We start from the raw sequence: 14,439 nt of genomic DNA, 5'->3' as shown, positions 1-14,439 counted from the left end.
AATATTCTCTAGCTCACATTGCTGATTCAATGGATATTAAATGCTCTCACAAAGCTCCCAGCAAAATGCCCCTCGCTAAGGGGTCAGCATGCATGTTTTACTTGAAATTTGGAGCCTCAGCATCTTTTCTGTGAGAAAGGATGATTAATTGCTAAGAGAGAGTGGTTTATGCATCCGAAATAAAGACAGGCTTTCACGTTTGATTCATAAAGAGCTTTTAAAAATGTATGTGAGGGGCAAGGCTTTTCTACCACTAATTTTTATTGCTATGCCTGTTCTGAAGTTTCTGAATTATAATGCAGCCTTATTGGCAGAAGAGGAGATAATTTCCAAACAAGTGCTGGTAGATTTATTTTCCTCAAGGACCATTCAGTGGATTAGCAGATTGCGTCTGGTACTTATTTTGGTGCAAAACTATGAAATGATTCTCTGGCCTCGGGGATAAAATATGTTCTGTGCGCTGGCCAAAACACACAGTCAAAAGTGCACACTGTTCTGGGAGGTGCAGCAGAGGATCCAGCTCACGGAAAACTCCAGCGCCGTCACTCCGGATGGGAGATTCACCACAAACGAAGCTACTCCATCACTGACGTGCGTGAGGCTTTTCTTTGGCTCCATATCAGATGTCTCTTGATTTACATCGACTGTCTGTGCATTCAGAACAACTGGGATCCCTCCAACCAGATGGTCCAGTGCATCCTTAACCTGCACCTGTTTATTAGGACAGTTCAAAGTCATGTCAGTAGCTCTTTTTTTGTTTGCTTGTTTTGTTTTTGTTTTTCGAGGTAGAGACTCAACTCTAGCTCAGGCTGACCTGGAATTCACTATATAGTCTCAGGGTGGCCTTGAACTCATGGTGATCCTCCTACCTCTGCCTCCTGAGTGCTGGGATTAAAGGCATGTGCCACCATGTCCAGCTGGGTATTGCCTTCTTTTGTTTTTTTAAAAAAATTGTTTTTATTTTTAATTATTTATTTGAAAGTGATAGAGAGAGAAAGAGAGAGAATGGGCATGCCAGGGCCTCCAACCACTGCACATAAACTCCAGATGTGTGCACCCCCTTGTGCATCTGGCTAATGTGGGTCCTGGGGAATTGAGCCTCGAACTGCGGTCCTTAGGCTTCACCGGCAAGCGTTTAACTGCTAAGCCATCTCCCCAGCCCCACTCTTTTTTTTTTTTTTTTTTAAGTGAAGAGAGACTGCATTAGATTAAGAGAAGGAAGGGGGGGGAGGATTGTGAAGAGCTCCTGCCCATGAGAAAGCAGGAAGGGGTAAACCTCAGTCGCTCTTTTATTTCTTTTTTATTTTAATTAATTAATTTAATTTGTTTTTGGTTTTTCAAGGTAGGGTCTCACTCTGGCTCAGGTTGACCTGAAATTTACTATGTAGTCTCAGGGTGGCCTTGAACTCATGGCCATCCTCCTACCTCTGCCTCTCTAGATTAAAGGTGTATGTCACCACGCCCAGCTTCTTTTATTTCTTTTTTAAAAAGATGGGCTGGAGAGATGGCTTTATGGTTAAGGTGCTTGCCCATGAAGACTAAGGAACAAGGTTTGAGTCACCAGGACCCACGTAAGCCAAATGCACAAGATGGCACATGCATCTGGAGTTCATTTGCAGTGGCTGGAGTCCCTGGCACACCCATTCTCTCTCTCTCTGTCTCTTTCTCTCTATCTCTCTGTCAAATAAATAAATAAAATATTTTTAAAAATACTTTTATTTACTTATTTTCTAGAAGAGAGATAGGCACACAGAGAGAATGGGCCTTCCAAGGCCTCCAACTGCTGCAAACAAACTCCAGATGCATGTGTTACTCTGAGCATCTGGCACTGGGGAATTGAACCTAGGCAGCTAAACTTCTTAAGCAAGTGCCTTAAAAGTGGAGCCATCCCTGCAGCTCCTAGCAGCTTTCCTCTGTAGCTCTTTAAAGTCTCTAAAGTATAACAATTCTGAGATGGCCCTCCTCTCTTCCATGCTTACCCGTGTTCCTCCATTTCCACCTACCTTGATGGAGTATGGAATCCCAGGCTTCAAGAAAAGCGGAGTAGCAACCAAATTCAGAGTGTAGGGAGAGAGGACATATTTGATGCCAAGTATTTCTGCTTCTTCAGAAAATCCACCTAAAATACCAAACATCATGTTAATACTGGCAGAAATGTAGTGATCTGCAGGCTGTCTAGCTGGGCTGTCCTCCATCGACATTTATTCACTCACCCATTCCTGCAGTCATCCTGTTGCTAACAATAAGTGGGATATGATTTTGGTTCACAGTGGGCAGTGTAGACAAGGATTTAGACTTCAGGGGGGCTAGAGCGATTGCTCAGTGGTTGAGGCAATTTCTTGCAAGGCCTGATGACCTGTTGTGATTCCCCAGAACTCATGTAAAACCAGATGCACAAAGTGGTGCATGTATCTGGAGTTCATTTGCACTAGCAAGAGGCCCTGGTGATCCCATTCTCTCCCTTCTCCCCCCTCTTGAAAGTAAAAATTTAGACTTCAGGATTTTCTAATTCTCTAAGGCTCCTACACAGATGTTCATGAGGAGGTAAGGCTACAGCAGTAGACTGAGGGGCTGAGGGGGAAGAAGTAGGACATCGCTTTTCAACAGTGGCCTAGTTTCAGCTGAATGTGCTCAAGGGATAAGGAGAGGGAAAGAAGGAACGGAGAGGCCGAGGCTGAGCCTCACAGAGGTTCACAGTAAGATACCAAGGATCCAGAGAGAATTGGGGAAGAATCAGAAACAATCAAATACAGAGAAAATTCTGAAGGCCTCCTCCTAAAAGCACAGAAGCGCTGCCCCGTGGCTGAAACTCGAGTAACATTGAAAATAACACACAAAGCTCTAGTCCACAAACTTATTTTCAGCTTTCCATCCATAACACCCCACAGCACATACTATAGCTAACTCAAATCTGCTCAAATCCCAAAGACCAAGTTTTACTCTCTACCCTTCTCAGTCTGGCCTCTCTCTGGAAGGAGCCCACTTTACTCCTCCTGCCATCCCTGCCTCCAAGCCCTACTCCACTAAGACGAATCATTTTTATAACACTCTGTGGTTACTTGTCAATGGCCTCCCTTTGGCGTCAGGAGACAGAGCCCAGAGAGGGAACACTGTGCCCGTCTGCTGCAGCAGAACCACAGTTCAGCCCATCCAACCAGCCTCTCGCCTCCTACTCTGGAGCCAGCCCCGATCCCAGGCCAATCGGCTCTCTTTCTCAGTCTCACCTGAGCCCGAGTAAAGCCCACCACAGTAAGATTATAAATAGATCTTTACTAGGTAGGCAAGGCCTCTTTGGCTCTCGCCTCTCTCGAACGTCCAGATCCCCACTCTGGTAAGCCCCCTCATCTTGGCACTGCTGTGCTAAGATTGGGGGGCAGGACCTCAACACCTACTCCCACCTGGGCTCCCTGTCTCCTCGTCTTCCACATGGCAGGGGCACCTTGTACTTTCCTTCTCTTTTCCTCTCTAAATATAATAAATCCCCTTCCTCGTTCTTTCCAGGCCCATGCTTGACTCCCACATGGGCTCTCAGACCCGTGGGTGCATTCATTCCCCTTTCCCTGGGGCTCTTCCTTGTTCTCCTGACTTTCCTGGAAAAAAATGTTATGGCTCTTAAACTACCATTCTTGGTCTGTTTTATTCCAATTCTCCTTTGCGGACTTTTCCTGAACCCTAAAAACTCCATTGCACTTGGGAGGTCAAGCACTTTACTTAGAGCACATATAGAATTCTTTCCTGTAACAGAATTCCTTGTTTGCTATTTTCCACCCAATTCTAGGTCAAAAGTAAAATCTAACTATGAAAGACAATAAAACATGAAAGAACTATAGAAAATCACTTACACAATTTGTATGCTATCAGAATATATCCAAAAAAGGACCGTTCTGCAAATGCACACCACGCACGTACACGGTGCACACCCTACAAACACGCACACTCACCCACCTGCGGACTCTATGACGGTCACAGCAATGTAGAGGTACTTGTCGTTTAAATCTTCTAGGCTTTCATATGACAGTTCTTTAATGGCCGTTTCCGAATCAAATGTGACATGAGCAATTCCATTCGTCAACTTTTTTAAAAAGGGTGAAAGGAAGAGCGAATTTAGAGAAGAGTGAATATATAAGGAAAACTGATCTGCTTACGCTGTCTCTCGGCTGAAGGGGAATGCCAGGGGCAGCTCAGCATCACCAGTACAGGCGCTGGCTCAGTCTGCAGTGAAGCCCAGAGTGTTACTGTCTACTGAGTTTGTACAGAGTTCGGGATGGGGAAGAGTCCGGAATATCACATGAATCTCCTGGTACCAGCTGACAAAGGCGGGGCAAACCTCAGTGGTCCTCTACCTGTGTAGGCCTTGTGTGATACTCCTACCCCCCGCCCCCAGAGCATCGCTGTTTACAAACTGCAGCTCTAACTCACAAAAACAAAATGAGCAACAGAAACAAGGTTATTTTATATTATATTGCTGAATTGTTAAAATCCACTTTGTCTTATTGTTTTAAAACCGTCTAGCTTGACCCCAGGCATTTTTGTCTGATTTAGCTTGGTTGGGGGATGGATGGTATTCTCGCCAGAGTCTCAGGCTTGCTAAACAAGCACTCTATCTATCACTCACCCATCCTTGATTTTCCTTACATCTCACTGCCTAGGGGAGAATCCTACATTTAAAAAGAATTAACTTATGTATTGAGTATATAAGGTTATCTTTTTAAAAGCAAAGGTTAAATGCTTGAGGAAACAAAAATATATGAATTTTCAAACATGTGCAGAAGAATCATGCCACATGCCACTACGGTATAATGTAGAGAACACTGAATAAGAGAAAAGGGAACCAGAGAATTGATCTAGTCCTCGTAGCTACCAGCCCTTAGCTACAGACAAATAACTTCTGTAGTGTTTACAGAAGATTGCTGACTCAGGGCATATAATAGAATGACTGTGTCTGCACAGAGTTTAACATGGCAGATGATAAATAAGCAAATAAGCCATTGCAATAAGGAAGGGCTTCTCAGCCTGCTGACACGTTGGATGGGATAACTGCTGTGTAGGGGGCGCTCTGCACACTGTAGGGTTTTAGCATGTGCCCGTAGCACACTCATTTGAGGACAATCACAAATAATTCTGACTGTTGTCAAATATTCCTTTGGTGCAAAAAGAAATCTTTGGTTGAGGACCACTGCAAGAAAGTATAAAACATGTCTTAACAAGAAAGGCTCAAGGGGGCTGCAGAGATGGCTTAGCGGTTAAGCGTTTGCCTGTGAAGCCTAAGGACCCCGGTTTGAGGCTTGATTCCCCAGGACCCACGTTAGCCAGATGCACAAAGGGGTGTACGCGTCTAGAATTCAGTTGCAGTGGCTGGAAGCCCTGGCACGCCCATTCTCTCTCTCTATCTCCCTCTTTCTCTCTCTGTCTGTTGCTCTCAAATAAATTTTTTTGTTAAAAAAAAAAAGAAAGAAAGAAAGGCTTAAGGCCTGGGGGGCACATAGGAGCGGCAGCTAGCCCAGTTCAGAGGAGTCAGGGATGGTATCCCAGAGAAAGGGTGTCAGTGTTGAAACTTAAAAGAATGAGAAGGAACTAGGCATAGAGAAGACAGGAAGGGTCAGAGGGAAAGAGCATAGTCCTAAAGGCAAGGGTTATGCTAAGTTGAGGAAGGAAGGAGATGCCATGAGATCAGAAAAGGGAAATTTACCCAAAGGACAATGGAAAGCCAATGGATAGTTTTAAGCCTCACCTTCCACACCTACATAGAATGTGATCTAGAAATTTAGACTTTACTTTTCGTCCCTACATCAGCTTGAGGCCCAAGCAGACATGTAATATCTTACCGTTGTGCTTTGCATTGCTCTTTGCATCATTTCTTTTTGATCCTCTTTTATGTCTTCTTTGATTCCAAAAAAGACATAAACGTCAGCCTCAGTGACTACTTTATTGTAAAAATACCTATCAAACAATATCATAAAATTGTTTTACTAACACGGTTATAATAACAGGTTAAGATATGTAATAGTTTGAAATTACATAAAGCACTGATATGCTGCCATCCAGTATTACATTTCATCCTTATAAATCTACAAGAAGAGATTAGGCTAAATAATTAGTATGAGATGAAAGACCAGGTCTTGGTGACATTAAAGGCACAGTTCTGAAGCCCTTTCCTCTCCAAGCCACATTACTTCCTCGAAGGCTTTGCAGCAGTGGGGATCAGCTCCCTATCTTCTCCATTTCATGCTTCCACCACTATGCTTTTCCACCATGAGGGATGTGTCCCTTTATAAGTCATAAGCCCAAATAACTTCTCCTTCCCTTAAGTTGTTTCTGTAACATATTTCATCATAGCAATAAGAAAGCAATTAATATACACTGATACCTCTATTTTCAGAGTGTATGCTTGCATAAAAGGAAGCATAGTAGCATTTGAAGGAATGGACTTCAGAACCAAACAGGCTGAGCAACTTACGAGTTGCGTAATCTTAAGCAAAATATTTGACATTTATGAAACACAGTCCCATCTCTGTGAGCTCTGCTATGCCTTTCCCACCAGGATAGATGCTACCTTCTCAAACCCTGAGCCAAAACAAATCCTTCATCTCATAAGTTGTTTGCTTTCAGGGATTTGGTCACAGCAATGAAAACAGTAACTAATTCAGCCAGCCTTCTGAACAAGACACACATGTGGTCTAGTTTCAGTTCCCACCAACTGCCAGCCATTGACAGACATGTGAGTAAGACCTGCCTAGGCCAGCTCTCCGTCAGACGTCCTGCCTGCCTATGGACTAGGCATGAAGGCAAGCCCAGCTGACACCAGCACGGCACAGATCAGCAGAACTGATTCCCAAATGGTTGCAGTTGTAAGGTATCGAGCTCTAAAATCATTATGCAACATTAATTGGCTGATTAAACCATTAAAAATAGGATAAGGATTGAAGGTTTCATACTTCAGTACCAATATCAGAAGTCATGCTGGTTCTGTTTAGGACTTTCTTCTTTTTTTCTTTTAAAAAATATTTCATTTGGGCTGGAGAGATGGCTTAGCCGTTAAGTGCTTGCCTGTGAAGCCTAAGGACCCAAGTTCGAGGCTTGGTTACCCAGGACCCATGTTAGCTAGATGCAAAAGGGGAGCATATGTCTGGAGTTTGTTTGCAGTGGCTGGAGGCCCTGGCGCGCCCATTCTCTCTCTCTCTCTCTCTGCCTCTCTTTTTCTCTGTTGCTCTCAAAAAAATAAACAAAAAAAAAATTTCAGTTATTTGCAAGCAGAGAGATTAGATAGATAAATAGATAGGGACATAGAAAAAATATGGGCATTGCAAATGAACTTCAGATGTGTGTGCTATTTTGTGCATCTGGCTTATGCAGATACTGGGGAATTGAACCTAGGTCATTAGGCTTTGCAGGCAAGCACCTTAAGTGCTAAGCAAGCACTCCAGCCTTTTCCTTTTTCTCTTTATTCCTTTGCTGATGAATAACTAACAAAGGCAAATAAACCATTAACACGATGTCACCTCAATCAGTACATCCCAAAAGTCATGGCAAACTCAACTATCACAGATGGCTCTTTGGGCAACTATCACCAATTATAGTTGGCACTCAATTTGGCTGGGTAATCTGGGGGTGAGGGGACATTCCTACCTTGCTTTTATAGTGATTCCAAAATTCTTAAAGTTCTTGTAACCAATGAAATTACTTTCTGGTTCTATTGAAACAGAAAAATGTGGCAAGACTGAAAGACAGAAATGGAGAGAAAACATTATTATTTAAGTTAGTGTAGCCTTTAAGCACAGCAAGCAGCTTCAGTTTCTAGTTGGGCAAGCACTAATATAAACCCAGTACTCACACCATCATTGTCAACAACAATAATGGCAACAACATCTCTGCTGAGCCATCCCTCTCTAGCAATCAGATCAATCCAGCCTTGATGTAGCAAAATCACTGAACATGTATTTTGTTATAGCACTTATGGGCAACAGATTGCTTCCTTCACTCAAGTAAGGGCTTCTTAAAGACAAAATAAAGACATTGTCTATTTTTCTTTGCATATTTCCCCTCTTATTCTTCTTTTAAGTCTTTAAAAATATATTTATTTATGAGCCGGGCATGGACTTGGGAGGCAGAGGTAGGTGGATCGTCATGAGTTCGAGGCCACCCTGAGACTACACAGCGAGTTCCAGGTCAGCCTGGACTAGAGTGAAACCCTACCTCAAAAAAAACCCAAAATATTTATTTATGTATGTATGTGTGTATGTATGTATTTGAGAAAGAGAGAGAGACAGACAAAGAGAGAGAATTAATGGGTGCTCCAGGGCCTCTAGCCACCGCAAACAAACTCCGGATGCATTCACCACCATTTGCATTTGGTTTACTTGGGTGCTGGAGAATCAACCCTGGGTCCTTAAGTACCTCAACTGCTGAGCCATCTCTCCATCCCTTCTTTTAAGTCTTAAACATAGTATATGTTCAATGAACGTTTATTAAATTAAGAACGTAAGTTGAGGGCTAGAGAGATGGCTTAGCAGTTAAGGCACTTGCCTGCAAAGCCAAAGGACCCAGGGTTGATTCCCCAGGACCCACGTAAGCCAGGTACACAAGATGGTGCAGGCGTCTGTAGTTTGTTTGCAGTGGTGGGAGGCCCTGGTGCGCTCATTCTTTCTCTCTCTCTTCCTTTCTCTCTCTCAAATAAATAAGTGAAATAAAACATTTCAATAAAAAAGAATGTAAATAGAAAAACTTAGTTAGGATTTCCCTTTTTGTCTAGTGAATAAAAGCCATTCAGTCTCCAAGTGTAAGCATAAAACTCCCACACTATTAAAAAAAAGATAGAAAGAACAACACACAGTTCATTATGAGAAAGAACATGAAAGCAAAATCACAAATGAGGCTAAGATACCTGCCTATGGTATCTTGATTGCCCATGAGAAAACATGGTATTACCTTCTCCTCGTAAACCCGAGTTTACAGATTCTAATCCAACTCAAGCACACACCAGAGCTTACAGATGCCAGTTCTAATGACTTGTACTATAGTTAACAGAAAGTTAGGTGACTGGGTGAATCAGATGTTATGGACAAAGGCTGCCATTGGTGTCATAAATGGTTCATGTGTCTTCTAGGTATTGAAGACCAGAGGTAAAAGAACCAGATGTATTCCTGTATTACCAAAGGCAGATGTGTTCTCCAGGATACAAAGCACAGGGAAATATTTCACTCTTCTGTTAGATACTTGCTTACCATGTAGCAAGTATAAGCTTATCAACAAAGATATCCTAATGAACAAGATAGACACAAACTCTGCCTTAATGGGTTCACAATCAAGCAAGGAAGACAGGTATAAGTAAATAATTGCACAGATAAATATCTAAACTACAGTGGTGAACTGGAAGAAGTACCGAGGATCCTACCCAGGAAAGAGAATTCAAGAAAAGCTTCTCTAAGCACACAGATCTTAACCTGAGGCTTGAGCCACGTGGGGAGGTGACTGGGCAAGTGGGGAAGGGAAAGCGTTGGAGGCAGGTAAACATCATGTGCAAAGGCACCATTGCTGCAGACTAGTGAGGTCAAGAGTGATTCAAAATGAGGGTGAAGGGCTGGAGGGATGGCTTAGCAGTTAAGGTGTTTGCCTGCAAAGCCAAAGGACCCAGGTTCAATTCCCCAGGACCCACGTAAGCCAAATGCACAAGATGGCATATGTTTCTGGAGTTTGTTTGTGGCGGCTGAAGGCCCTGGCGCTCCCATTCTATCTGTGTGTCTCTCTGTCTATCTCTCTCTCTCAAATAAACAAATAAAATAATATGAGGCTAAAGAGGAAGCAGGCAGAAGGCAGCTCAACATTAAGATTTAGATTTCAGTATTGGACGCTACTAGAGACCTTTCAAAAGGGAGGCGCTACTAGAGACCTTTCAAAAGGGAGACAACAACAGTGAGATCTGTGTTTCAAGATCATCTGGGCGAACGCTATAGGAGGTAGTTTGGAAATGATGACACCAGGTAAGGCTTTTGTAGTCATCCAGGTGTGAGCCTAGTGATGAATGGATGAGGGTAAATAGATACGTATGAAATCTGGATATAAACAGAAATTAGTAAAATACACACACAGGAAAGGGATGAAAATTATGTTATTGGGAATGTAATCTTTAAGGCTGAGTTTTATTGTAATTAATCTTTGTCACATTTCCTTCCTAGTTATTAGATTTTGTGCATCTCTTCTTATGAATATCTCTGAAGGAACAACAACAACAAAAAAAAGTAGCTTCAAGCAGAAGAAAGTTCAATGTGATAACAGAGCAGACAGATATGCCCAGAAACTACTGCAAGAAATGGAAAGGCTGAGCTAGTTATATGGCACTTACCAGTCCATTAATATACTGACTTCAAAATACAAGTAAATTAAAATTTCAGATTAATATATTAGGGATTTGTGAGCCAGAAAAAAAAAGATATTATTAGGTTAGGGGTAAAAAACAAAATGAAACAAAACAAAAAAAAAACAGTTGTCTCTGTTCTGTCACTGACTATAAGACTTGAATGAGTCATGTATTTGTCATATTGGGTTTTACTCACCTCATATTTTATTATTTGTTTCTTTCTAAAATTATAAATTTAGGCCAGGCATGGTGGTGTACACCTTTAAGCCCAGCGCTTGGGAGACAGAGGTAGGAGAATTGCTGTGAGTTCAAGGCCACCCTGAGACTACATAGTGAATTCCAGGTCAGCTTGGACTAGAGTAAAACCCTACATTGAAAAGAAAAACAAAATAAATAAATAAAAGTATAATTTTAGAAAGGGTCTTAGCAAACCAGGCTCCTTGGAGGAGTGCATCTCTTCCAGCTTTATCGTGAGAAGCACAAGTCCAGAGAGGTCTGCCAGTCTCCTCAGGTTAACAGGGAATGCTGGAACCAGGCCCTTGGCACTCAAACCACCATCACCACTTGCCCATCTTCTGCCTCCTCTGCCTACTAGTACTCCTGGGCTGCCCTCAAATTATTTGTGAAACTGAAGTTGCTTCAACTCCATCTGGGAGTGACTTTGCCTTAGGTGCATGACTTAAAAGATTGACTGTGCTGGGCATGGTGGCACACGCCTTTAATCCCAGCACTCAGGAGGCAGAGGTAGGAGGATCACCATGAGTTCAAGACCACCCTGAGAATACATAGTGAATTCCACCAGAGTGACCAGAGTGAGACCCTACCTTGAAAAAAAAAACAAACAAACAGACTGACTACAAACACACTAATTTTTACAGATAAACTTTTAGTTATTAGAGATTACCATATTCTTTAACTTCAAAGTATGTGGTTCCAGTTGTTGAAAAATCTTCTTTATATTTAGCTTTCACTGTCCATACACCATATCTGTGGAAACAAAATGTTGGGAAGCATATATGCCATTAAACATTTCTAGTTTGTCCATAGGAATACAATAAATTACCTTTTTTCTTTTCTTATTTTTTTAGTTTTTCCAAGGTAGAGTCTCACTCTAGCCCAGGCTGACCTGGAATTCACTATGTAGTCTCAGGCTGGCCTCAAACTCAAGGCAGTCTTCCTATCCCTGCCTCCCAAGTGCTGGGATTAAAGGTGTGTGCCACCACACCCAGCATAAATTACCATTTTAAAGATGTTAGAATACATATAGATATATGTAACCTCAGCAACTATTTTGTGAAAAAAAATTAGGCAAAAAATAGGAATAATTTAGCATTTTCTTTTGATAGTAGACATTTTAGTAGTTCACATATTATGTTATTTTTCCAAGTATTTTATCTTAATGTACCTTTGATTTGAAGAGCAGATAACTTGGGAATTTACTTAATTCTAAGATTAACTATGCTAACATAATACTACAACATACAAGACAGTAAAAGGTCCATAGTGCCTAGAAATATGCCACACAGGATGGTCAAGCTCGTACCTCACATGAATGAAATGGTGACTGATAACAAAGTATGGTGTGTCTGAAGAGGAAAACAAGTTACTTGAATTAACAACCTGCTACGTCCACGGCGACCTCGCCTGTGTAGCAAGCAGAAATGCTTCTGCACTGGAAGAGAGCTGAGGACAGAGGGCCAGCACTCCTCGGAGGGATGCCCCCGGTGACCCCTTGGCAGTCAGTTACTGTAAAGGTTCCTGCTGCCCATGAAGTCATGACGACCTAATTGCCGGTGCCAATCAGCTGTATTCTGCGCTCTGTTTCTTTCCTGCTCCCTTCTAGTTGTTTGTCAAAGAACAGCTAGTTTCTACGCTACACTTACTATTAATCTTGCACACAATCAAAGTAACAATTTGAGTATTGAATGTGCCCCTCCTATGATTAGGGCAATAGAGGAAATGTATAACTCTACTAGGAATAAAAAATTAACTCTAAAACAGTTTTTAGATGGTGTAGAGTAGAAACAGCTTATGATGTTTGAGAACGATACTGATCCTGAGAAAGTGAAAGTAGAAATGTTAATCGGTAATGTTCATTAGAAGTATGACAGTTCTACAGATAAGGAGTTATAAAATTTAGGCTTTCCCATCAGGAAACTTCCTGGGGGATATGTTCAGTACTTGATCAAGGGCAGATGGTGGACTCCTAGAGCTGGAATCTACTTAGTTCCACTCCCCTATGAGGGAGGATATGATGAATTCGGTAATAGATGGGTGAATTATGAAGTAAAAAGGAGGCTATGGCATTCTCTTCCATTTACGGGAACGCTTAACAAGGAAGCGTAAGCCTTGGTGTTTATACAGTCCTTGGGGTATAAGAAATAAGTAACCTGTTATTCACCTTACACCTAGTTTCTGTTTGTATAATGTTGTGGTCAATGATACAAGACGCCCTTCTTAAAAAATGGGTACAGTTCCTGCCTGATCAACATTACATGTATGCTTACAATAGAACAATACTCAAGATTGTTTAGATTAATGATTTCTGAGATCACTTGTTGGCTTGCTAAGTTTCTCTGTTCAATCTGTATAAAATCTTCATGAAACCTTCAGTAAATTGCAGCAGCATATTCAACTTGAGTGTGTCTGTCTGTCATTTCCTCGCCGAATCCCGAGTTCTCCCTGAGCCTTCGCCCTTGTTCTCCCTCGGTCCTGATCTCCCCGAGAGTCAGTCCGCGGCAGGTGGCGCCCGAACAGGGACCTGAAGGACAGGTAAGCTTTCTTTCTTTCTTTCCTCAGAACTTAGGATCGGCTCTCACCAGGGAACTGCAGTCCCGCCGGTAAAGGATCACCGGTTAAGAGTGAGTAATCATAAGGAAATCATGGGGCATTCAATGAGTAGAAATAAAAAGATGTTGGGGGTCATGGTACAGTACATGTTAGCAAAAAATGGGTTTAATGTGTCCACAAAAGTTTTAGAAGAATTTATGTTTTTCTTAACTAATCTTCTCCTTAAACAATTGGCTTGGGAAAATGCTAATGCGCTATGCCAGGATTTAATCAGACCCATAAGAAAGACAGGACAAATACAAGATTACATTAAAGCCTGTTTGGATGCCTCACCAGCGGTGGTACAGGGAATGGCCTACGCTGCAGCCATGAAGGGACAGAGATTCAGCGCCTATGTAAAAAAGACTTATGGGGGAGGAAAAGCCTCCCCACAAGGACCTGGTCCTGTATGTTTTAAATGTAATAAGACAGGACATCTGCAGAAGGACTGCAGACAACAAAGTTCAGGCCCTAATAACAAGGGACCTGCTCCTGGATTATGTCCCAGGTGCAAGAAAGGAAAGCATTGGAAAAATGAATGTAAGTCTAAGTTCCATAAGGATGGGACCTCCCTGAATGGGGAAGAAAAAGAGGAAAATGAGTCAAAAAACTAGGAGGAAGGCAAGCTCCTAGCCCAGAACAAAAGGGAGCTCCCCCTCAAGAGCAGAAGGAATTAAAATTAAATCCTCTTGCTCCAGAGTTTACTATTCAACTTAAAAAAAAAAAAAAAAAAAAAAAAAAAAAAAAAAAAAAAAAAAACTCCAACAATGTTACCAAAAGTACTTTGAAAAGACATGCTGACCGGTTCCTGGAAAGGACCAAATATCTTAATAACCTCGGGAGGAGGATATGCTTGTGTTTTCCCACAGGATGCGGACTCTCCCATCTGGATCCCTGACAGGCTCGTCCGGCCACACTTTACGCAGGCACAAGAGATGGCTAAAGAGGAACAACAAACAGCTGCTCCGACAGATGAAAAAACTGAAACTGAAAATGACATGGGGACATGATTTGACATAGACAAAGATAAGAACTCTCACTCAAGAAACAAACAAACAAAAAAAAAATTAATAATCAGCCAGGGAAAACCCCTGACTGTTTGCATGTATTTTGTGGCATTTTTGTCTCTGCTCTCCGTGCCGACTAAAGTTCAGGAAATTCCCTATTGGGCATATGTTCCTAGCCCCCCTTTGTTACAGCCTGTGGGTTGATTGGATCAGGAGCCTATTAAAATCTTAACCAATGATTCTATGCGC

At 42.1% G+C, this 14,439-nt stretch overlaps 1 protein-coding gene across 1 annotated transcript in view; it reads right to left on the bottom strand.

Annotated features, from left to right (window-relative positions):
* C5 (complement C5) overlaps window positions 1-14,439 on the bottom strand; it is a 137,362-nt gene that overhangs the window by 98,112 nt on the left and 24,811 nt on the right. Inside the window, exons 6-11 of the mRNA XM_004662753.3 lie at window positions 11,259-11,341; window positions 7,627-7,717; window positions 5,826-5,940; window positions 3,946-4,072; window positions 2,004-2,119; window positions 526-711 (exon numbers count right to left, since the gene is read on the bottom strand). Of these exons, the coding sequence (XP_004662810.2) occupies window positions 526-711; window positions 2,004-2,119; window positions 3,946-4,072; window positions 5,826-5,940; window positions 7,627-7,717; window positions 11,259-11,341 (718 nt within the window). The remainder of the gene's footprint in view (window positions 1-525; window positions 712-2,003; window positions 2,120-3,945; window positions 4,073-5,825; window positions 5,941-7,626; window positions 7,718-11,258; window positions 11,342-14,439) is intronic.

The sequence above is a fragment of the Jaculus jaculus genome, chromosome 1 (assembly GCF_020740685.1).
Source record: "Jaculus jaculus isolate mJacJac1 chromosome 1, mJacJac1.mat.Y.cur, whole genome shotgun sequence".
Taxonomy (NCBI): domain Eukaryota; kingdom Metazoa; phylum Chordata; class Mammalia; order Rodentia; family Dipodidae; genus Jaculus; species Jaculus jaculus.
The sequence above is the reverse complement of the archived record's forward strand: the minus strand, read 5'-3'. Positions and strand labels throughout refer to the sequence as shown.